The sequence below is a fragment of the Leopardus geoffroyi genome, chromosome A1, assembly GCF_018350155.1.
Source record: "Leopardus geoffroyi isolate Oge1 chromosome A1, O.geoffroyi_Oge1_pat1.0, whole genome shotgun sequence".
NCBI lineage: Eukaryota > Metazoa > Chordata > Mammalia > Carnivora > Felidae > Leopardus > Leopardus geoffroyi.
The window spans coordinates 78102747-78127145 of record NC_059326.1 but is presented as its reverse complement, the minus strand read 5'-3'; the positions used below and the strand labels follow the sequence as shown (position 1 = coordinate 78127145).

General features: G+C 40.2%; 1 protein-coding gene across 2 annotated transcripts in view; it reads left to right on the top strand.

Moving 5' to 3' along the window:
* The first annotated feature begins 1740 nt into the window (after positions 1-1740).
* The window catches only part of NALF1 (NALCN channel auxiliary factor 1), a 628680-nt gene continuing 606021 nt past the window's right edge, over positions 1741-24399 (top strand). For both annotated transcript variants that reach the window (XM_045481803.1, XM_045481814.1), the window contains exon 1: positions 1741-3086. In XM_045481803.1, coding sequence (XP_045337759.1) covers positions 2154-3086 — 933 coding nt within the window. In that variant the 5' untranslated portion in view covers positions 1741-2153. The remainder of the gene's footprint in view (positions 3087-24399) is intronic.

Below are 24399 nucleotides of genomic sequence, written 5' to 3'. Positions count from 1 at the left end.
GCAGAGGAAGGAAGGTTGACCCGTGAGTGGCCGGGTGGAGCAAACCCCTGCCCTAGGTGACAGCTAGAGAGAGCTGGAGACGGCGCTGCGCTCCGGGTGTACGCACCGGGGAGCTGGCCCCACGCGGCCTCCTCTTCCCGCCGCCCGGTGGGAGCGGGGGGGGGGGGGGTGGGGCGGAGTGGGCAGGGCCTTCGGGTAAAACGATACGTTTGCCCACAGTTTCGTCCGGCACGGCAGGAGCCGGGAGCGAGGGGGACCCCAGGTTTTCCCAGCGCGTCTGTTGCTTTGCATTCTCGGAACTCCCGGAGCCAACGCTAAGGGGCACCAGAGGCTCGGGCTGCAGCGGCCGCCTCCGGGGCAGCCCGGCAGCCCGCTGCTGCGGAAGTCCTGGCGGTAGCGAAGCCGGACTCAGTGGGGGCTGGGGCGCACCCCTTCCGGGGGGGGGGTCCCGGGGGTCTGGGATGCTCCAGATACGAGGAGGAATCCTCCGTGGTCAGGACGTCGAACCGGGAGCAGAGCGCTAGGCGGCCACCCCCGGTAGCCCAGGTCTTCTTAACTGTTTTTTTCCTGAGACCCTGTGAGGTTGCCTGTAACCTCCTAATTTTATTTTGGAATATGTCGCTGTAACATACGCAGCTACGACTGTAGATAACAGGTGCGCGCACACACACAGCATCCCTTCCAAACACTAAAATCATCTGACAATTCAATACACTGGAGGCTGTTGATCTCCAGTTGTCTGGGGCTCCCTAGGCACCTGCAGAGAGCAAATGTCCTCTCCTGTCTTGTCCAGGCCATTCGTATTTACTCTCTCGCCCCCATCCTTTCATCTGACCTCCATCATTCCTTAGTGGAGAAGGCAGTACCCAGACCCTCGCCCGCCCGGAAACCTCCCAAGTGCCGCCCGCCCGCCTGCCGCTCGGACTTTCTCCGGAGGCAGAGCGGGAGCGGGAAATGCTGTAGACATTAGCCGGCATCCTCGGCCGTGCGCTCGGCATTCTGACCTCGGTCAGTGGGAGCAGAAGAGAAAACCCTAAAGCGGCCTCGGAGCTCCGGCGGGGCCCGCGGGCGCAGCCGGCCCCCACCCCGCCGGCCCCCACCCCGCCGGCCCCCGAGCGTCCTCGCCCTCCCGCTGCGCCCGGGGCCCAGTCCGGTGCCAATGCGCCAGGATGGAGAGATCTCCGCGCGGGAGGAGATGACGCAAAAGCCAGTGCTCCCCCCCAAAAAAGTGTTTCTCCAGGACGAAGATGGCGGCAACTTAGCCGGGGACTGAAGATGACTGTGGCTCTCGGGAAGCCCAGCCCAGGCGATTCGGCCCCGAGGTCCGGGGGAGGCGGCGTCAGCAGTCGGAGCCCGGCCGCGGCGGCGCCCGCGGGCAGACCTGCGGCGGCGGCGGCGGCGGCGGCGGCGGCGGCGGCGGCGGCAGTTCGAGCGCGGGGTGGGGGGTGGGGGGGAGGGAGAGCCCTGCCGGCGGTGGCTGCCCAGGCTCCGGACTCGGGGAGAGCGAGCGAGAAGTAGGAGCAGGCGGAGGAGGAGAGAAAGGAGAAGGAGAGGAAGGAGGAGGAAGAGGAGGAGGAGGAGGAGGAGGAGGAGGAGGAGGAGGAGGAGGAGAGGAGCGGAGCTGGGGAGGCGCTCTGGTCGCCGTCAGTGGGCAGCGGAGACGCGGCATGCCCCTGGCAGGGGAGAGCGGGCTGTCCTCAGCGGGGCCATGGGGACCCGCGCTGTGACAATGCCTGGGTGAGAGAGGATCAGCGCCAGCCACCCCGCCACCTCCACCATCACCTCCTGCACTCAGCTCACCACCGGCCACCAGCCCCTGCCTCCTCCGACTGCCTCTCTCTCTCTCTCTCTCTCTCTCCCTCTTTCTCTCTCTCTCTCTCCATTATTGTTTTCCACTCTACAGACGATGGGGTCGGCTTATGATTAGGTCGGGAGCAAGTCAGATCTTCCTCCAAAGATTGGTAATATTTATGTAGGCAAAAAGAGAAAGGAGAAAGAGAGAGAGGGAGAGAGAGAGAGAGAGAGAGAGAGAGAGAGAGAGAACCGGGAGGAGGGGATAAGGAAATTAAACCCTTTAAGTCAATGCATATTGTGGTGACACCGGCACAGGAGCCCTCACGGTGGAGTCGGCCAGGGCTGTGCGTTCCCAAAATATGACCAGGGGTGCTTGGATGTGTCGGCAGTATGACGACGGCTTAAAAATCTGGTTGGCCGCACCCCGGGAGAACGAGAAACCGTTCATCGATTCAGAGAGGGCTCAGAAATGGCGACTGTCTCTGGCATCTCTCTTGTTTTTCACAGTCCTGCTCTCTGATCACTTGTGGTTCTGCGCCGAGGCCAAGCTGACCCGGGCCCGGGACAAGGAGCAGCAGCAGCAGCAGCAACATCAGCAGCATCAGCAGCAGCAGCGGCAGCAGCAGCAGCGGCAGCGGCAGCAGCAGCAGCAGCAGCAGCAGCGGCAGCGGCAGCAGGAGCCCTCCTGGCCCGCGCTCCTGGCGAGCATGGGGGAGTCCTCGCCCGCCGCCCAGGCGCACAGACTCCTCTCCGCCTCCTCGTCCCCCACCCTGCCCCCCTCCCCGGGAGACGGCGGCGGCGGCAAGGGCGACCGAGGCAAAAACAACCGGAGCAAGGCTCTTTTTCTAGGAAACTCTGCCAAACCGCTGTGGCGCCTGGAGACTTGTTACCCCCAGGGCGCCTCTTCGGGCCAGTGCTTCACGGTGGAGAGCGCGGACGCCGTGTGCGCCAGGAACTGGAGTCGGGGGGTGGCGGCTGCGGGGGAGGAGCAGCAGGTGAGGGGGACGCATCCAACTCCGCTCTGGAACTTGTCAGATTTTTACCTTTCGTTTTGTAATTCCTACACACTTTGGGAATTGTTCTCGGGGTTATCCAGTCCCAACACTTTGAACTGTAGTCTGGATGTGGTGCTCAAGGAGGGCGGCGAGATGGCCACTTGCCGGCAGTGCGTCGAGGCTTACCAAGACTACGACCACCACGCTCAGGAGAAATACGAAGAGTTTGAGAGTGTGCTCCATAAATATTTACAGTCGGAGGAGTACTCGGTGAAATCCTGTCCTGAAGACTGTAAGGTAGGAACAGTGGGTTTTTTTTTTCGCCCCCTCTTGAGCTTTACTGTCTGTGTGTGTTTGGCCGGAGACGTCCTCTAGAGTTTTAAAATAGTTTTTTTTTTTTTTTTTTGACTCTGGTTTTGTTACTTCACTTGTTGTTTTTGTGGTTAGGAGGGCCTGACTTACTTAAGTTGGGAACACCTTGAGGATTGCCGGTGGACTGGTGCCTTCTGGGAATCCTTGGAAGCTCAGGAGAGACCCTGGCGTTCTGAGATGATAAAGCTGATGCTTTGCTATCTGTTACATCTATGCAGTTGGTTCAAACTCTGTTACCATTTTTTTTAATGGAATTTGAATGCAGCTTGTTAGGAAGACAGATGGAACTGGATACTGATGACCCCAGATAAAATCAGTCAGTGACAGGCATGTGTGGTTTGGCTTATGGACCTGCACACATGTTCTCTCTGATATAGTGACATCATTAAGTTGGTTGGCCAGAGGGACAAAAGAAAGTGTTTGTAGTTGTTTATGCAGGAAGAATGAAAAAGCATTTTACTTGTTTCACAGGGGTAATTCTGGTTGTTTGGGAAGTATGGAGGCCTACCTAAGTGTATTTATTCACCATAAGTTTCCTGTTTTCTCTTAGATATTTGTATAATAACTGATCTGAGACTCATTAGGAGTAGAAAGTTTTATTTAAATATCTGGTGATCGATGAACAGTGTTAGCTAATTTAACACACCTTACGTAATTAGCTTTAATTATCAGGATCCTCTACAGAAGTGCTAAATGGCAAATGCTAGATGCTATGAGCTCCTTAATAGAGTGTATTATATTCAGCCTCTTCCTGTTGAATATAATAATGGATATAATACTTGCTGATTGACAAAGGAGAAGCCAATGCCAGTTTCTTAAGAAATGGTCAATGTAATTAATCAAGGGCGCCAGTGCCAGTAGAAGTGTCTCTGTCCGTGGTGCTGAAATGAGATTTGCCCCAGAGCTCTGTTGAAGATGAATATACTGCAGTGACCTTTTAGTAGGGAAGAAATGATGACAGAATCTCAATAAGCCTTTATGTTTCATCCCAGGGGTAATCTCTTAAACAGCACAAGAAAATACTATTGCTTTTCAGAAGAAAAAAATACACCACAGTCTCTTCCTTTCTCTTGACTACTCCCCCAAGTCCACTCAGGAACAGAACTGTCCCTCTTCTGCCTCACTTGCTTTGTATTGGGGAAGTGTAATCAAGGGCAGTATGGATCAAAGGCTTTTGTGATACTTTGACTAGAGAACTGGGCAAAGGGATACCTGTTTAAAATGAACATAGTTCAAGGGCTGTATTTTACTTTGGATTGATTAATTGTGCTTTTGACAATTAAGCTAAACTCAAACTAAACTTGCTTTGTCAACATTCTTTAAAAGACTAGAAATAGGGCTTCTTTTCAGATAGTAATACTGAGTTTACAACATTAATCTGGAATGCTACTTCACTAGATAAATGGATCTTAAACTTTCTGTTTTTCTTAAACATACCATTATAACTCATGCCTGGGGATCAAACTTACTCTTAATGGCAGAAGTTAATGAATGACTAGCATATTTATTGCATAGTTATTTATTTTGACAAGATATGTTGCCTCAGAATTGTAAAGATAAGGACACTCATGTGTCTGCTAATTACACTGCTAATAAAAAGGTTGCAAAGATTTCACTGTAGTTATGTTCAAAAGTGGTAGCTTGTAATAATATAATTTTGTTTGCTTCCTTGAATGCAAACTTTTATAGAAATTTCTAGTAATCCCAATTTGCATAGGACAGTATTTAAAACATAGTCTGTATTGTCAATAGACGGCAACATATTTTCAGATAAACATGTCAAATAGATTTTTGTTCAAATACCCAGATTTTAAATATATGTAAATGTTTATCTTCTCCTTGACCTGACATAAATCTCAACTTTATAACTATGTTATCATTCATCGCTATAAAGTATAGTGTAGGTTAAACTAACTTGTGATGTTGTAAACTACTTCTGTATTGTGTGTCAGTATAAAATAGTCATCATTAACTGCATACACAAAAGCATATTATACAAATATCAGTTCCTTTTCTTCACATGGAAAAGTAAATACAGACAATTGAATTTCTTATCTCCACCACACAGAATTTGTTACCCAGGATGTCTTGGAGCTATTTCTTGGTTGTGTGATTTCGGTTGATTTGTCAATCTGACATATTTATTCCACAGTAACTGTTTTCAAAAATTACAGTTTCAAATTTAAGGTGTCAGTGTTTTTGGTTGATAACTCACAAATCAATTGCTTAGTTTTTTAGTTTAATGTATGATTTGTTTATGATTCTGCAAAGGCCACAAACATATCCAAATACAAATTATGTTATATGGCTTCAAATGCTACTTGCACACATTTGAAAGATGTGTGAGTTATTTCTAAACATACTTATTTCAAACTTATAATTATGAAATGAGGACTATCATCAAGGGCCTTGTTCAGAATATACATTCTATGTGAAATTTTCCATATTTTAAGGTAGCCACAAAGTCCTAGGCTACATTAAAAGTAAATGCATTATATTTCTGGGATTGGTAATGTATTCATGAAAAAATCCAGTTTTGATAGTTTATAAATATATTTACAGAGTTATAGACATAAAATACTTAATGATATTAGGTATACAAACTATTGTAATTCATATTTTAGGATAAATATACTAACTTTATTGTACTGATATATAATCAAATGATCAATGCAGTTATTTCTAGCTTTTAAAAGTTAGGACATATATTAATTACCTTCTAGTTTTATATTCTAGTCCCCCCCATTTAGAAAACTGCCAATAGCATGTATGTGTAAAATTAAACTAGATTAAATTTAATTTCTATTTAAATTTTTAAAAAGGCTTTTTGATTCATTATGTTGAAAAAAAAAAAACCTTACTATTAATCTAATACAATAATAAGGTCTTGAGTCCAAAGTAATTAGAGATCAAATACAGCTTGGATTTACTTTAGCAAACCTTTATATTTCAACATATAATAGAAATCATTTGTATCCAAGAAAATTTCTTACTATTCTGAGAAATAGCTGGTTTAATTTTTTTAAAGAAAATATACACATTTATCTAGGAAGTAATTTATGAAAAAATAAAGAATAAAAATTATTGCATGTGTCATTTACATTATAACATTCAAGCTGCTATATTACATAAAGCAGCAAAAATTATATGACAGTGATTCACAGTGTTTTTCAAAATAGTGTTTTTTGATATGTTTAATAAGAATCTAACAGATATTTAAAAAATTTTAAGCTAGGTGATATTATTAAAAATATGGTGTTCTAAGATATAAAATTACATATGTACATGATTAACATACTTGATTTTTTTTACTTAAATGAAGATTTTCCCTTAAATATGGCATTCTTTAGCTTGTAAGCACTCTTGAAAATCGATATTATAAAAATTATAAAAATGTATATATTACAAAAATTAATGTTATAAAATGTGTAAAAATTATATACATATATTATATATGTATATAAATATACTTAGGGAATACAAAATTCTGTGTGAACAGGTGAGTTTTTGTTACTGCTAGCTTTATTTACTTACTATACCTTAAGACAGATGGTCAGTGAAAGCAGGTTTGAGGTTAGATTCTAACATAAATCATTACATCATCTGTATTTTAGTTCTGTCGGCACAAGTCTAATCTTTATACTCTCAAGAATATATGCATTCTCATATTTTTAGTTTTATAGTCTCATATTAAAGCAGATTCTATTGCCTATTTTTATTTAACAGACATTGACCAAAGAGATGCTCTGCCAGTGTTAGGCATATGTAACAATTCTGATAACTGAAGCTTTCTGTAATATTTGCAGGAACCACTTACAAACAGTAACCAATTTGATAACGTAGACTTTGGGTTACATAATTTGCAGTTTGAAAAAAAAGGCATTTCTTAAGTTCTTATTTATTTTGGTGTCATGCACTATAAATTCTTAAGAAATAATATTTTTAAAGAAAATCAAATATCTTACAATTTTTTCTACTAAAATATTATTTTGCTGTTGATTAAGTGCAATTGTGGGTATTATGACACTGTTCAGAAGTGTGGAATGAATCTGCAAATACGACTTTTTATATTCTACCACTTAATTATTTTCATCTGAAAAATCAAATAGTCTAACCATGCAGATGATCACTTTAACCATTAATAAGGTAATTTATAAGATGAACACCATGATCATAATCATTTTTATGATCCAGATTTTTTATTTATTATGTTTTTGCTCTGTATGCAACTACTGATTTATGATCTGTGTTTTATTTTTATAAGGAAACACCCCAAAATTTATCTTAATATTAGATGCCTGTTTTATAGACTATCTTAATATTAGATGCTTGTTTTATAGACTAAAGAACAAATATTTTTACTTTGAGCTTGTAACTGGGTCAGATTAGTAGCTATATAGGGCATATCCACAAAGTTTCAATAATTGCCGTTATACATTGGTTAATCACTGTAATTAGATGAAGTTGGTGTCTGCATATGCAAGGTGAATTAAGTGTGAAGGAAAGGAGATCAAAGAATTCTTTCAGCCCAGTGCTCCCCCACATACATATCATAATACATTAAGATATCTTTTCTTGCTAAGTTGATTATGCAAGAACAAATATACACATAACTATTTCAAACAAGAGAACATTTGGTTTGAATTATCTGACCTGTTGCTTTAATTTCCATTCCTAATTTCCTGTTTAAATCTTTATCTTCTATATCAACCTCACATGAACTCAGCACCAAACATTTTGTCATTTGTTTTATTTATATTGATATATACTGCGGAGATGGTTCTTCAATATCAGTGAACATTTAGGCTGGATCATGGTCCTTGGGGTCACGCTGGAATGTCCCGGGGATCTGTGAAGAAGATCTTAGTGCCAAAGAGATTCTGATTTCATTGGTCTGGCTTGTGTCATGGGCTTGGCATTTCTAGTTTTCCTGGTGACTGTCATGTGATGAGAATGGAGCTCAGATATTTTTGAAAAGTGGGAGGGGTAACAGGACATAGCCAGAGTGCAGGGGAGCAAATATGTAGCAACTAGATTGAGGGAATAGATGAAAAACGATCCAGCTGGGTGAAAAGGGAAAGAGATATGCCCAGAGAGAACGTGGAGAGAAGGAGTTGGATGCAGAGAAGACCAGAGATTTGAATGTTTGAGGATGGGCCCATTGGCTATGGCAATTCTTTCTTTTAGGGAGAACTGGGTTACCATACTAGTGTTCAATAATGGGTTGATCACATGAGCACAGAACTCAATGATTATCTTCCTGAGACTGATCAGCTATTTGATTAGAGGAGCCCCAGTCTAATTACTTTTGTCTGTAATTTTAGCCTATGTAAATGGCTAAAGTTCAGACTTTTTAAAAAGTACATGGTTGGTTGTGAGAGAAAACATTTTGGCTTTTCATAGGATTAAATAATTAATTAATTTTATCAATCCTAGGAAATTCTAATTCTTTTTCACTTCTATTGTAATGATAAGCCATGGTTTTTTTGTGTTTTTGTTTTTTTAACTTATTTCTATATTACTGTAGTAACTACTTGATATTCATAAGCAGTCACGGATTACAACAGCTTAATTTAGGAATTAGTTTTAAGAGGATCTTATTGTTCTGTTTGGAAATGATTGTAATATGAATCATATTTCATTTTTAACATTTTAGATTATAAGATGCTGTGAAACATTAAATTTCAGTTTTATCTCATAGGAATTAAATGTAATTACAATCCAAATAATGGAATTTCTTTAATGAAATGTAAATTTACTCTGATTCTTTACAACTGGAAACAAGAGATAGTTAACATTTGTCTTTCTTTAGTAATAAATAATTCCCAATTTGCAGTACGTATTGTGTTGGACTACATGAAAATATTTAATCCTTGGTTGTTTAAAATGTGAAAAGGTAATGATTAATCCCCACCACCCCTCGGTAGTCTGTTTCTACATTCAATCATCTATAGACAAAATGTCGTCTCAGCTACCAGAGACGGTAAAAAAAAAAAAAAAAGTTTTACAAACATGGAAGTTTACTGTCTGTCTCAACACTGTTACTGATTTTAGCAGTGGCAGTAACATGTCCACACATAAAACATGATGGGTAAATGCAAGTCGGTTCTATGGAAATGCCTGGGGATTAGGTGTGTCAGCTGCTTCGCTCCGTACAAGAGGGAAAACGGGCTTTAGTCAAAACTGTGTCTCCACCCTCCAGTTTTCTTACCTTCCTCTCATGGCCCCTGGAAGCCGAATGTCCCGGCCTTGCGTCCCATGGGAAACGCAAAGTTAAGGGGTCTTTCTTTGTATCCCTACCGCCATCAAAAGTGATCTGTCTCTTTCTCACTGAACTATCACTGGCTTAGTTTATTTGAAAAAAAAATTGAACTCAGGTGTAAATGGACGATCATAACAACGGATTAGCTATTGCAGAAAATGACTTGAATCACTCGTAAGTTTAAGTGCTGGAGCAAACTTCAACAGTAGCTGTTTCATAAGCTTTAGAGCTCATCAGGAGTCAGAAACTTGTCTAATCCATTTAATCTTTGCATCATCTCTATATGAGGTAATTTTATCACAGATTTTATAGATGAGTAAAGTGAGGACATAGAGTTGACTATTCCAAGGTCAAACAGCTGGGCAGTTTTAAAGATCAAGTTTGGGGCGACTGGGTGGCTCAGTCGGTTAAGCGTCTGACTTCGGCTCAGGTCATGATCTCACAGCTCATGAGTTCGAGCCCCGTGTTGGGCTCTGTGCTGACAGCTCGGAGCCTGGAACCTGCTTCGGACTCTGTGTCTCCCTCTCTCTCACTCCCCCTCCTGTGCTCATGCTCTGTCTCTCTCTGTCTCAAAGCTAAATAAACATTAAAAAAAATAAAGATCAAGTTCACTTTGTCACTTTAATGTATTTTCTTTTATCATGAGCATTACAAACATAACCAAGGAGTGAAAAGATCAGCATAATAGGTCCACATATACCTCCACGTCGATTTAACAACTGTTAAAAATCTTGCTGTAGGAAATAGCTCTAGGGAGATGTTCATGCTCAGTTGTGAAGGACCATATATCCCATGCTAAGGTCTTTGAGTTTTATTGTCTGTATGATAAAATATCAGGCAGGAATTTTAATCAAGAAGGATTCTTTTGGGATGCTTTGTTTTTCTCAAAAATTAGCTTTGGCAACAATGTGATAATAGGCAGGAACAGGGTGAAGTAATGCCAGAGAGATCTGTTCAGAATCTGCAGTATTCCTTAGGGGTAATATGATGGCTATAAGTCAGTATTCTTCATCAGAACTTTCTTAAAAATTTTTTTTTAACATTTATTCATTTTTTGATAGAGACAGCGTGAGTTGGGGAGGGGCCGAAAGAGGAGGAGACACAGAATCTGAAGCAGGCAGCTTCTGAACTGACAGCACAGAGCCAGACGCAGGGCTCGAACTCACGGACCGTGAAATCATGACCTGAGCTGAAGTCAGACGCTTAACCGACTGAGCCACCCAGGAGGCCCTTTCATCAGAACTTTCTATGGCAAAATAAATGTTTTATACTCCACCCTGTCCAATATGGTAGCCCCTAGCTGTGTGTGGCTACTAAGCAGTTGAAATGTGGCTAGGGCGAATGAAGTTCTGGATTTTAAATTTTATTTAAACTTAAATTAGTCTACATTTAAATAGCCTCAGTGTCTAGTGGCTACCATGTTGGGCAGAATGACTACAGTGACTATGAAAGTGGAGAAGAAAGGCAAGATTCAGGAGCCTTTTCTCATTTCAAACTTACCGACTGTAGAGGAAAGATGTGATTCAAAATTTATAAAAAGTGAGATTATGGATGTTGATACCTTCTGTTAATTAATTAATCAATTAACTGATGTTTATTTATTTATTTATTTATTTATTTAGAGAATGTGAGCAGGGGAGGGGCAGAGGGAAGGAGGGAGAGAGAGAGAATCCCAGGCAGGCTCTGTGCTGTCAGGGCAGAGCTTGACGTGGGTCTTGACCCCACAAACCTTGAGATCATGACCTGAGCCGTAATCAAGAGTCAGATGCCTAACTCACTGAGCCACCCAGGAACCCTGGTGTTGATACCATTTGAAGAGATAAGAGATACAGAGGGAAGAATGAGTTGGAATTGAGATTGTTGAAAGAAACAAGGACTTCATTTTTATAGATAATGATAGCAGGAGATACCCAATAGATCGCACACCATGTGATAGGAAGTTTGGTGGTGAAGTTCACACTCTACAAATGCGTTTGATTTGGGAAGCTATGGTGCTCACTTCGGCAGCACATATACTAAAATTGATTTGGGAAGCTATGGACAGAGATTAGATGACTTAGCGAAAAATTATACGGACAGAAAGCCAAAGATGAATCCTGAGGAAGAACAACATCTGAGGGTTTGAGCTGAAAGGGGACCAGACAAGGAAGGAGACAGAGAAGAATGAGGAATAAGAGTGAAGATGTGAGGGAGAAGGATGAATGTGCAAGAGAGAGGAGGGAGAGGGAGAAGCAGAGGAAGAGGGGACGGAGAAAGAATCATGAAAATGTGCTAATCTGAAAGGTATAGGGAAGGATTTTAAGAAAGGTGCAGAATCAGTCAGGAGTGTCTTACCTTGCAGATAGGACACATAGGATGAGCCCAGGACTAGGTCACTGGATTTGGCAATTATTTTCCTTATTGATTATGAGAGTAGTTTTGATAGATTGGTAGGGAGAGATATCAAATTGTGATGGACTAAGGAATAAATTGGAGCTGAGATAAAGGCTCGTCTGAACTACTCTTCCTTAAGAGAGAAAAGAGGAGGAGAACGGGGTAGGTGGAAAGATGTGGAATTTAAAGAAATAAATATTTTATGATGCAATAAACTTTAGAATATTCATAACTTTTGATCTAGGACCCAGATAGGTATACGAGACAGAGAGTACCAGACTCACAAAAAAATGAGCGATGGCACCAGATCCCAAAGAAGAGGTGATAGGCTCCCATCTATTCTTAGCCTTGGGGAGGAGGAGAGGTTGTATCTGTGTGCATTCTGCTGTACATCTCAGATCCCTTGTTTTGTTTATGTTTTGAACAAGAACAAAACTTTAATTTCAGAATGTCAGAAAACAAACACATTTGTCATCTTGAATATGCTTAAATGTAGTAGGAAATTCCTTTTCAAATAATATAAAATAACTACTGATTGTAAATATCAACAATTACATACTATGTGTTACTGTACACATTTTCTTTAGGAATGTGTTGCCCTGGGGTTTAATTGTGTATTTAGGGAATCCGCTGAATTGAATGAGGCCATTTCTTTACAGGATTTCTTTAAAAAATTATTGAATTAGAAATAGAAATTAACTTTAAACTGAAGAGAGAATACAGTATAATGGTTAAAAGAACAAGTGAGGATAGTCTGGGTTCAGCTCTTTAGATTCACCATTTATTAGTTACATGTTATCACCCAACTTACTTAAAATAGGGATTTTAGTATCTCTCTCTATAAGATGGTAACAGGGAAGAAATCAAAAGACTCCCATGTGTATAAATATACCCAACCTAGGACTTGATGATGCCCAACAAATGGTGACAAGTTATTAAAAGCCATGGGGGAAAAAGCTATGAGAAAATCAGTAAAATTAACATAGTCTTCTCCTGAGATCTCACAGACATTTTCTGGTAAACAACACTCATTTACCAGAGTTTTATAAGCAGACTTTTCATCTTGCATGATAACATTCTCAGCTTTATTACATCTACATTCCTTCTGCTTCTCTAGAAAGGTGAATAAATTATTGAACAATCCTACAATAAAACAGAAAACAAAAGTTCATTTGGAGTGAAAATATTCCATTCTTAAAGCTCGAGTTTTGCTCTGTTTTAGGTGAAAAATGAACATGTGTTGGGTTTTAGACTGAGTGGATTCTCTTAGATTAGTCCAGGGGGATTTGAGCCCTTTTGTGCACGAGTTGTTTTGAGAGGACAAGTGGGAAACAACTGTGATGATCTAACATCTCCTGGGACCCTATTGGTTAAAACAAAATTCTGGGGGAAACTTCTGTATTAAGTAGTTTGTGAGGCATCGTAAAGTGTTGCCTTCAAAATCCATTTTAAAAGATGGGGCTCTTTGCCCTGCTTTCTAGATACTTGGGTTTGTGTTTGTTTTTTGCGTCCCTGTAATTTTTTGCTCTGACCCACATTTACCCGTTTAGCCATACTTAGTATTTTTATTAATTGGGAGAGGGAGTTGGGTAAAAGATTGCCTCGATACTGAACTAGAGCTAGCACAAAAGGCAAACATGGCAAGTGCTAAGATATAGAAACTGAATGGGGAGAATAAAAGACGGGCTGTGCATCATGAGTGGGAACATGATTGCCCTGAGAAAGAGAAGACACAGAGAGGCCCAGCAAGGTTCTTTAACTAGATAAAAATCATCATATGGAAGGGGAGACTTGTTATCCAGTACTTTGCGTGGCTCTAGGCTCTGTATATGGGTGTTTTGTGCAGGAATATCTTTACTCTCTATAAGAAAGAGTGTTCTATTAAAGGGTACAATGGAAACAGTTGCCTAAGGAAATGAGAGCACATTGCTACAGAAGATGTGCAAATGGGATGGGAGCGATCTGCGATCTGCTGTGACCCTACAGGGGGCATCTTGCCCTCATGTTGCTGGTTGACCAGATGATTTTAAATATTCCAAACAACAGCCTTTGGCATAAAATGAAGGACCCAGAAGAGATAACTTTGCGCAGTGAGATTGTACTTAGTGTCAATCCCTGTCAGAGAAAAATGATCTTACACAGAAAATATAACTATTTTCTTAGCCTAGCACCTTGCTCATAATAATAATACTTTGCAAAATAAAAGTCTTGACAATATCAACTTTAAATTATTTATTTTTTGGTTCCTATTCATATTGTTATCAGTCCGAATAACTTTTAAAAAGAACAAATCAACTACATATGCTTATCCTGAGGATATATAGGAATGGAGTTAGACTAATCTATAAGGAAATTTTTTTTTTTTTTTGGTTATTGCGGAGTTGCAAAAACATTTATCTTCTGTTATCTTCTGATCACAAACACATCAATCACTGTTACTAACTCTCAAGCAGGACTCAAAAACATGGTCAGACTGGGAAGGAAAAGGTGAATAATGACCTTTCTCTATTTGTTTTGTGGCACTTCTTTTCAGGCATTCACTCACCCCCCATATCCAGTTCTTTGGGGATATTATCGCCAGGAACAAAATTACTGTGTAAAATTGCACACTGCTATCGAATTGTACCCATTTATTATGTTTTTACCACAAACAAGCCCAATGCTGATAACTCTAACATTCATATCTTGTTTATTCCCTACAACAGTCCAATATCATGGGCAAAACTAGCTTTATCAGCAAATGGGGTGACAGTGACTGAGGTTTAGAGCAGTTAAGGAATGCGCTCAAGTTCTCACAGGTGAGTGTGGTGTAGCCAGAATTCAAACCCAGTAGTATGTGGTGCTTAATATCAGAGACTTAACTTAGTTACTATATCACACTGTCACAAATTGTTGCTCATGTCTAGTTGTTTTGTTTTGTTTTTGTTTTCGCTTTTAGGGCGGAGAATGTGGGTGGAAAGCAGCTAGACTAGATGGAAAATAAAGTTCTTTTGCACATAAAAAGAAACACAAGACACTTCATCTAGATTTCTTGTTGCTGCAGCAGCTTTGTGTGGGAAACAAACAGGGCCTAAAAGATGAGTCAAGGTTCAGATTGCTGTTCCACCGGGTCCTATGAGATAGGGGTGCTGCTATGCAGTTTGAAGCGTCACTGAGAGGAGGAGCAAGGCAGGTGGATAATAAAATGTAGCTGGCGAGTTTTCCTCTCAGCTCAAGCCACCCTGGAAGGAGATAATGGCTCTGTACTGCCAGGCTGAATAACACCCCTCTTCCTACTGTGTAGACACTGAGCTGGTAGGAAACATTGACAGGTTTGTCCTTCTAATCCAGTAATTAGCTTCTAATCAAAGCTGTCCTTCTAGTTCAGATCAACTGCCTGATAGAGATCTTGAGCTTAGTTTCCATAAAGCCCTGTGATATATTTAACCTTGGGAATCACAGTGACCCTAGATAAGCTGGGATCATTTGTCTGAAGAGAAACAACTGTTTTTAGAAAGGTCCTCTGAATCTTAAACCCTTAAAAACAGGATATCTCCTTCCCCGTAGTGACAACTGGGCTGGCTGCTAGGAGCCATTAGGCAAGAAGCTCTGTCTGGGGCACCTGTGCTTTCTGAGGCCGTGGCCTCAGCCCAAGTCCAAGGGAAGTCCTGGGGAAAAAGGAGGACACGCAAATGCAAATGACCTTGCTGTCATTGGAGCTGTGAGTCTCCCCATGGATCTGCTCTATGGAGGGCTGGCAGATTATGACAAGTTTCAGATATGTTCTGTGTGTCTCATGAAGTGTCTCAAAAGTATATTGAAATTTTGAGTCACTTAGGAGAAATGAATCCTTTTGTATCATTTCAGTTTGGAATTTTTAAACTTCAGTTTTATTCAGTGTGTCTGCAGATTCCAGTAAAGAAGAGGGTGTTCGAGTCTCAGTAAGCAAGATCCTTGTGGGCATAGTTGGATTTCAATGATGAATATGGATTATTTGTTTTTTTCAACTCTTATACTTGTTACCTGGTCAACCGTGGACTTGAATTCCCCTTTCAATTTTTTGCTTTTTTTTTTTTTTTTTAAGATTATTAAAATAATTAATTAAATCTTTAGGTATTTAGATATGTATATTTTTTGTTCTTAGGACTTAATGGATAAAATGGGCCAATCATGTATAATAGACTGTTTTACCTCCCAGGAGTCCAAAAGGCTATCTATCCATCTATCTATCATCTATCTATCTATCATCTATCTATCTATCTATCTATCTATCTATCTATCTATCTATTGTTTTTTGGTAAAAATAAGCATACTGTAAGAGTACCCGAACATTTTGTTCGTTGATTTATTTAGCCTTTGACCAATAATTTTCTCAAATCCAGATACTTCAAAATATGAGGAAGGTTTACAAAATCCGTTGATATTTATAAGTCCCAAATCTTTAATCTTAACATCTCGTATGCGATATTAAGAACTCAAACCTTTTCATAATAAAAGTCTAAAATGTTTCCTTAAAGCTATGGTGATTAATTTTTGATGTTCCTCAATAATTTCATAAAAGGTAGAGATTTTTAAAAGGTCCAAATTGCGGGAGTAATTGTTAACTTTGATGAAGGGGCTCATCTTTGCCTGTCACGTGGTCCAGAGGCGCAGCCCCACGGATGTGCTAGCTGGAGAGTAAACTGTCCTTTATTTCCCATGCTCCAGTGTCGATGCTGTAAGCTTTTCCTTGCTTCTATTTTGCTGTATCCACATATGAAAAGAAAAATAAGACCGATACATAACCGCAGTTAAGACAAATAACATATTCCCAAAGACTTGAAATGGTGTTTTGGTAATCAACGTTTTTGGTTCACGGTCTTTGTCAGAAACATTGTGCATCACCGCTGAGGAAATGATGTTCACTTCTCCAATATTACCTGTTAATTGGATGGATGTTTACTTTTCCCACAGTATCCACTTTAAACAGAGAAGTGTGAAAGCTAAGCAGTGCAAATTTGCATTTCTTTAATGACGTGATTATATTAATAATACTAAAACAATATAGCTAAAGGCACTATGCGGCACTCAACAATTTCCTTTTTTTCCCCCGAGTCAAGACTAAGGTAGATGAATTGTAGAAAAGGTGACTCGTGATAGATACGATTTAGGGGAAAAAACATATCTTCATCCAAATATATTAATTTATATTTAAAAAATGTTTATTTGTTTTGAGAGAGAGAACACAAGCATTGAGGGGCGTGGGGGGGGAGAGAGAGAGAGAGAGAGAGAGAAAGAGAGAAAGAGAAAGAGAATCCCAAACAGGCTCAGCGCTGACAGTGCAGAGCCCGACTTGGGCCTCAATCTTGCGAACTGTGAGATCTTGACCTGAGCCTAGATCAAGAGCTGGATGCTATACTAATTTATCTTAATGGCCCGACATTTGAAATACACAGGACCAGATGAAGTAGCTGAGTTCATGGTGCCACTAGATCAAGGAAAACATGTCATGGTATCTGAGAGTTCCCATTTTCTACCCCTGACCAATTACCACAGTATACGTTTGCCTGTGTAGTGCCGTGTCCATTCTGGGCAATTTTGAACTTATTCTTAGCCTAAATTTTTAAAAACACCATGATAATATCTGATGCAGTTCATGTCACTTGTTAAGGAGAGTCTCTCAAGGGGTAGTCTAACCAAGTTCCTGTGACTTCTCCGATTAATGACTCAGGGCTCTAGAAGTGCCTGTTCTTGTTGCGGAATGAGTAGGTACATCAAAGGGGCCAAATAAAGGTCCGCACAGCAGAGAATGCATGCATTTTCTCAGAATGATCACAGAGATTATTTGCAGAGGATATGGTAATTGTCACCAGATGCGTTAAAGGATGCTGCATAAGGAACATTTTAATAATTTAATTTGTAATCATTGCCTCTGGGAATGCATTTTGTCATGAAATCTTTGTGTACTAAATAGGAAAAATTTGTGTAGGGACAAATGAATATTGCTTTCTAAAAAGGGATCTTTGGCGCAAACTGCTGTTGGATGGTCTGAGCACTATTATTATATGGCAGCAGTAATTTAGACACCGAGATAAAAGATATCCCACAGTGCACCTAGTTAAAAAAAGAATAAATAATCAGAAATGTCATCCTGTGTGACTCATAAATGGACATGCAAAAAAAGTAAATTTATATATAAACAGGATGATTATTAAAATAAGGAAAGGAGGGAATGTGAGAGAACACCCAGGAGAATACTGGCTTTTCTTTTTCGAGATGCACATAATTAAGAACAAGATTAAAGGCATGTAAATATCTTAATCCAGAAGCTGCAGTGCTCATAATGTGTTACTGAGAAAAACAATCTTGGTAACAAGTTTTCTTTTTCATATGGTCCCATTTTCAACCTGTAAGTGGAAATTAGATTTTACCCAGAGCCTTGACATTAGGACCACGCTACAGCCGCCTTATGAAAATGTCATGGGTTTTTTCTTGAAATACAGCAGGCTATAAGTCAGATAATTATAAAATACCAATTTTATAAAATATGGTGTTTGATATCTTTGTTACTGAACAACAGAGCTTTTTATACGGGAACTATAAACAGAGTATTTTATTTGTACATGCTTCTTTATGGGTAATTATGGGTTTGAAAAATCATAAACAGCAGTGTAATTACTCCATAGCTTGCACTGGGGATGCGTGTTTCCTTAATCTGGCCACTTAAAGAGAGAAATAACTATTCATCTCTGAACCTTTCCAGAGAAGCAATTTTTAAATCCAGTGTTGTTTCCCAAATTTAGGAAACTTAAGAAAAGTATGTCACTGTTTGGTGCTGCTGATTAGTTTATGAATTTTAAGGAACTGGAAAGACACTGTATCTTGATCATACTGTGCACCAAAATCAGGAAGAGATTGAAAGAGAAAATATTCCACTTCACAGAAAAAAGCAAGAGAGACTGTTTAACAGCCTAATAGAAACTTTTTCATTAATCCAACCAGAAAATAAAAGCTATAGATGTTGTTTTTCTTTTTTGTGAGATCCTATTCAGATACCTAACCAGGATGTTCAGAGCGGCAAAATTATATTACCTGAGAAATCACCCAGACAGTTCAAGTAGTTCCCGAAATTCAAATTACTCGTAGGCAGATGTTTTAAAATAGTACTTTCCAAACATTGCTCTGATTATTTCACATTATGAAATGAGCTCGAGGGTTAGAAATAAAACATGGAAGAAGTTGAACCCCTAGTGGCCATTCGTGGGCTTTCGGTGGCAATCTATTACTCACATAGAAACAAACACAAATCAGTACTGTGACTGCTTTTGTCGTCTGATTTGAAGAAAGTTTGACATCAATCAGTAACCCAAGTAAAGGGCAAATAATTGATATAAAGCAATTGATATAAATACTTACTTTGTAAGTATAAATGATTTAACTAAATGTTGCTTTTTAATTTTAATTTATTTCATGGATAGGCAGCAGAGTTATGCCCAAAGCCGGAGGGCAGTTCTATTCTTTGTTAAGATCATAATAATTGACAACTATTATGCACCTGGGGTTGGTGCCAGACCAATTTATGTAATTCTTTGAGGTAGGTCTGATAATTATTTTCATTTTGTAGATGAGGAAGCAAAGGCCTAGGGCAGAAGACCCGTAACTAAAGTTTATTCTAACAATGGTTTTCTGCTTGTTTTCTGTCACACTGCTATGGGTACAGAAGCAGTCCTGATTTTCAGATATTACAGATTATTGAAGAGGAAGAAAAGCAGATATCACTTGTTGCTTGAGGACAGTTTCCAGCAACATGTGGATGGTTTACATGATAAATCTATAAAATGAATTTTGTACATATATACTCGCCCATTTGTTTCTCCCGTTAGATTTTGAGAGTGCTCCTAAAACTAGGAGTTATGTCTTATTCCTTTTTTTGTGTGTGTGTCTAATCACTTGTAAAGAAGAGAGAAAAGAAGAAAAAGGAGGTTGTGATGGTTACAAAACAGCTGTAGATTCTTCAGTACCCCTCCATCTAAGGGTTTGTGCATGCCCACTTTTTGGGTCCAGGCATGCTTGTGACTGTTTTGTACAAAAGGCTGGGGCATATGTGATGTTCTGTGACTTTCGTGGTAGCTGATAAATGGCCATGCATTTTGAGCCCTGTCTGCTGAGACACGTGTTCTTGGAAGTGTGAGCTGGCATTGAAGACGTTCACATAACCCAAGACTACCCTACTGTAAGGATGCCCAGGGCACATAGAGAGGCCAGGGTAAGCTTTCTTAGTCTCAGTTGAACCCAGATTTTGACTTGTCCTAGACCAGGTCCAGGCACATGGGTAAAGCCTCCAAATGAGTCAATGCAAGCCCTTTAAGTCACCCTGAGCCCTTCAAATCTTCTCAAAGCACCAGATTCTTTAGAGGAAAGAAAAGTTACCCTACCCCTTTGATGTAGTTTAACTTTTCGAATCCACAGACTCTTAGACCGTAGTACAGTGGTTGTTTTAAACTACATTTTCGGTGGTTTGTTAGCAATAAACTAAGCGGTGTTCAGTACTTGTTGAATGATCCTTCATTGTGTGAGAGGTTCCACTGAGTAAAACCAATGAAAATTGAAGAAAGAAACCCCAAACCACCTATATGGCCTCATGTACATTTTTATTGAATTCTTTCCCTCTCTGGTTGGTAATGCTGCTGAGTAGTTTCTTGAAGCTCTTACTGTGACATTTTTCCCTGCCAGTTCATTTAATTAATTTAGCAGCAGATATTCATACATTGACTCTTGTGCCCAGTTCATCATCTGAGGAATTAGGAGATGTATGATAGGGAACGATGCCCATGAGCGGGTTGTGTACAATATAACCAAAAAGATACCGTTTGAGGCTGCACATAGGAACAGCGCCGTGGAGAGATATAGCAAGATCCTCTGGGACGTCCAGCTAGACCAGTTTCTTACTTCTATCACTGGGTTTTACTAGTGTTCCACTGTGTATCCATAATGTTGCAAATAAAGTGGAAATTAATGTAGGTGTTCAGTTTTTGAAACAGGCAATTTTAAAGGCTGCCTTATTTGGAATATTCTGTTGCAATCCTCGTATTTTAATATTTTATTTTATTTATTTATTTTTTTTCAACGTTTATTTATTTTTGGGACAGAGAGAGACAGAGCATGAACGGGGGAGGGGCAGAGAGAGAGGGAGACACAGAATCGGAAACAGGCTCCAGGCTCTGAGCCATCAGCCCAGAGCCCGACGCGGGGCTCGAACTCACGGACCGCGAGATCGTGACCTGGCTGAAGTCGGACGCTTAACCGACTGCGCCACCCAGGCGCCCCAATATTTTAAAATTAAGAAACCATAATGAATGCAATCCTCTTGAAATTAAATCATTTATTGTCATTTATAACAAGTGGGTGATTTCATGAGATTCTGTTAATAACCGAGTTTCAGGGCACCTCGGTGTCTCAGTTGGTTAAGCATCCAGTTTCAGCCGAGGTTATGATCTTATAGTTGATGAGTTTGAGCCCCACATCAGGCTCTGTGCTGACAGCTCAGGTTCTGCTCAGATTCTGCTGAGCCTGAGCCTGCTTCAGATTCTGTCTCTATCTCTCTCTGTCTCTCTCCCACTCATGCTCTCTCTCTCTCTCTCTCAAATATAAATAAACATTAAAAACAACAACAACAACTGAGTTTCTACTATTCTTTAGGAGAAAGTAGTTGCATTTTCATGTACCTGTTACACTATTACAGTATCTTTGCTCCTGCACTTGAGCCGTAACTTTGGAATATTGTAAACAGCATTTGTATGTTCAATTTACCTGAAATGTTTTGGGAAGCATTGAAGGCTAATAGTCATAGGACTCGCAAAAGAAAACTGGGTCTGGTATAATCAGTAGCAAGTGGCATCATCCAACCATTAGGTAGAATATGAAGAGGTGAACCATTGTCACAAAAGCACCAACTAGTTTCCTGAATGACTTACTAGACTTTTTATTCAGGAGTAGTTTCCAGTTTTCATGGGTTATTCCAAAAATGAGATAATGTATTAGATTTCTTTTTTTTAAAAAATTTAACATTTATTTTTGAGAGAGAGAGAGCGCGAGAGACAGAGCATGAGTGGGGGAAGGGCAGAGGGAGAGGGAGACACAGAATCTGAAGCAGCTTCCAGGCTCTGAGCTGTCAGCACAGAGCCCGACGCGGGGCTCGAACTCATGAACTGTGAGATCATGACCTGTGCCGAGGTCGAACGCTTAGCTGTCTGAACCACCCAGGTGCCCCTGGATTAGATTTCTTTTTAAAGTGTAGATAGAAGTAAAGCAGATTTCCTTCCCTTTCTATTTTTTGGAACAGCTTGAGAGGGATAGGTATTATCTCTGCTTTAAATGTCTGGTAGAATTCCCCTGGGAAGCCATCTGGTCCTGGACTCTTATTTGTTGGAAGATTTTTGATAACTGATTCAATTTATTCACTGGTTATGGGTCTGTTCAAATTTTCTATTTCTTCCCGTTTGAGTTTTGGAAGTGTGTGGGTGCTTAGGAATTTGTCCATTTCTTCCAGGTTGTCCAGTTTGTTGGCATAGAATTTTTCATAGTGTTCCCTGATAATTGCTTGTATTTCTGAGGGATTGGTTGTAAGAATTCCATTTTCATTCATGATTTTATATATTTGGGCCCTCTCCCTTTTCTTTTTGAGAAACCTTGCTAGAGGTTTATCAATTTTGTTTATTTTTTCAAAAAAACAACTCTTCGTTTCATTGATCTGCTCTACTGTTTTTTTAGATTCTATCTTGATTATTTCTGCTCTGATCTTTATTATTTCTCTTCTTCTGCTGGCTTTGTGGTGTCTTTGCTGTTCTGTTTCTAGTTCCTTTAGGTGTGCTGTTAGATTTTGTATTTGGGATTTTTCTTATTTCTTGAGATAGGCCTGGATTGCAATGTATTTTCCTCTCAGGATTGCCTTTGCTGCATCCCAAAGTGTTTATTTAGACTGTTGTATTTTCATTTTCATTTGTTTCTGTATATATTAAAATTTCTTCTCTAATTGCCTGGTTGACCCATTCATTCTTTAGTAGGATGTTCTTTAAACTCCATTCTTTTGGAGGTTTTCCAGACTTTTTCTTGTGGTTGATTTCAAGTTTCATAGCATTGTGATCTGGAAGTGTGCATGGTATGATCTCAATTCTTTTATACTCATGAAGGGCTGTTTTGTGACCCAGTATGTGAACAATCTTGGAGAATGTTCCATGTGCACTTGAAAGTATATTTTGTCGCTTTGGGATGCAGAGTTCTAAATATATCTGTCAAGTCCATCTGATCCAATATATCATTCAGGGCCCTTGTTTCTTTATTTATTCTCTGTCTAGGTGTTCTGGGAATTTACCCAAGGGATACAGGAGTGCTGATGCATAGGGGCACTTGTACCCCAATGTTTATAGCAGCACTTTCAACAATATCCAATTTATGGAAAGAGCCTAAATGTCCATCAGCTGACGAATGGATAAAGAAATTGTGGTTTATATACACAATGGAATACTACTTGGCAGTGAGAAAGAATGAAATCTGGCCATTTGTAGCAACGTGGATGGAAGTGGAGAGTGTTATGCTAAGTGAAATAAGTCAGGCAGAGAAAGACAGATACCATATGTTTTCACTCTTATGTGGATCCTGAGAAACTCAACAGAAGACCAGGGGGGAGGGAAAGGGGGAAAAAAAGAGTTACAGAGAGGGAAGGAGGCAAACCATAAGAGACTTTTAAATGTTGAGAACAAACTGAGGGTTGATGGGGGGTAGGGGGTGGGGAAAGTAGGTGATGGGCATTGAGGAGGGCACCTGTTGGGATGAGCACCGGGTGTTGTATGGAAACCAATTTGACAATAATTTTCATATAAAAAAAGAAGTAAAGAAGATTGAGTTTATTTTTCTTTCTTCGCAAAAAGAAAAAAAAAGTAGATAACTAATAGCTTGTATTAGTTACCTATTGCCGTGTAACAAGTTACCGCAAACTTAGAGATTTAAAACTCTGCATGTTTATTATCTCACAATATCTGTGGGTCAGAAGTCTGGACATGACTTAGATATGTCCTCAGCAAGGACACATCAAGGTGTGGGCCAGGCTGGGGTCTCATCTGAGACTCTACTAGAAAAGGATCAGATAAAGCCCACGTGGTTGTTCGTAGACTATGTGCCTTGCAGACTGCACCGGAGGACCTCAGGTACCTGCTGCCCATTGGGTGGATGCTGCCCGTGGTTCTCTGGCATGTGACCCTCTGTAGACAGCTCACAACTTGTCAACTTGCTTTTTTCAAAGCCACAAGGGGAAAGGAGTCTCAGCAAGACAGATGTTACTATTGGATGTAGTGTCATCACAAAATGACATCCTTCTTTGCTCTATTCTGTTTGTTGGAAGTACATGCAGTGGGGGCTCCGCAAGAACATAAATACCATAACAGGAAATCATGGGGCCACCTTAGAGACCATTTGCACGTCCATTACTTTTAAAGGTCCCTCAAACACATTATTCTTTAGATAGTCAAAGACAGTGTCACATATTATTTCATCATCTCGGACAAGATAAATGTATGTTTTTATTTTATGTTGCTACTAAATCAAGAAATATTTGATAAATGTTTAACTGTAAATGGAGGAAACCATCAG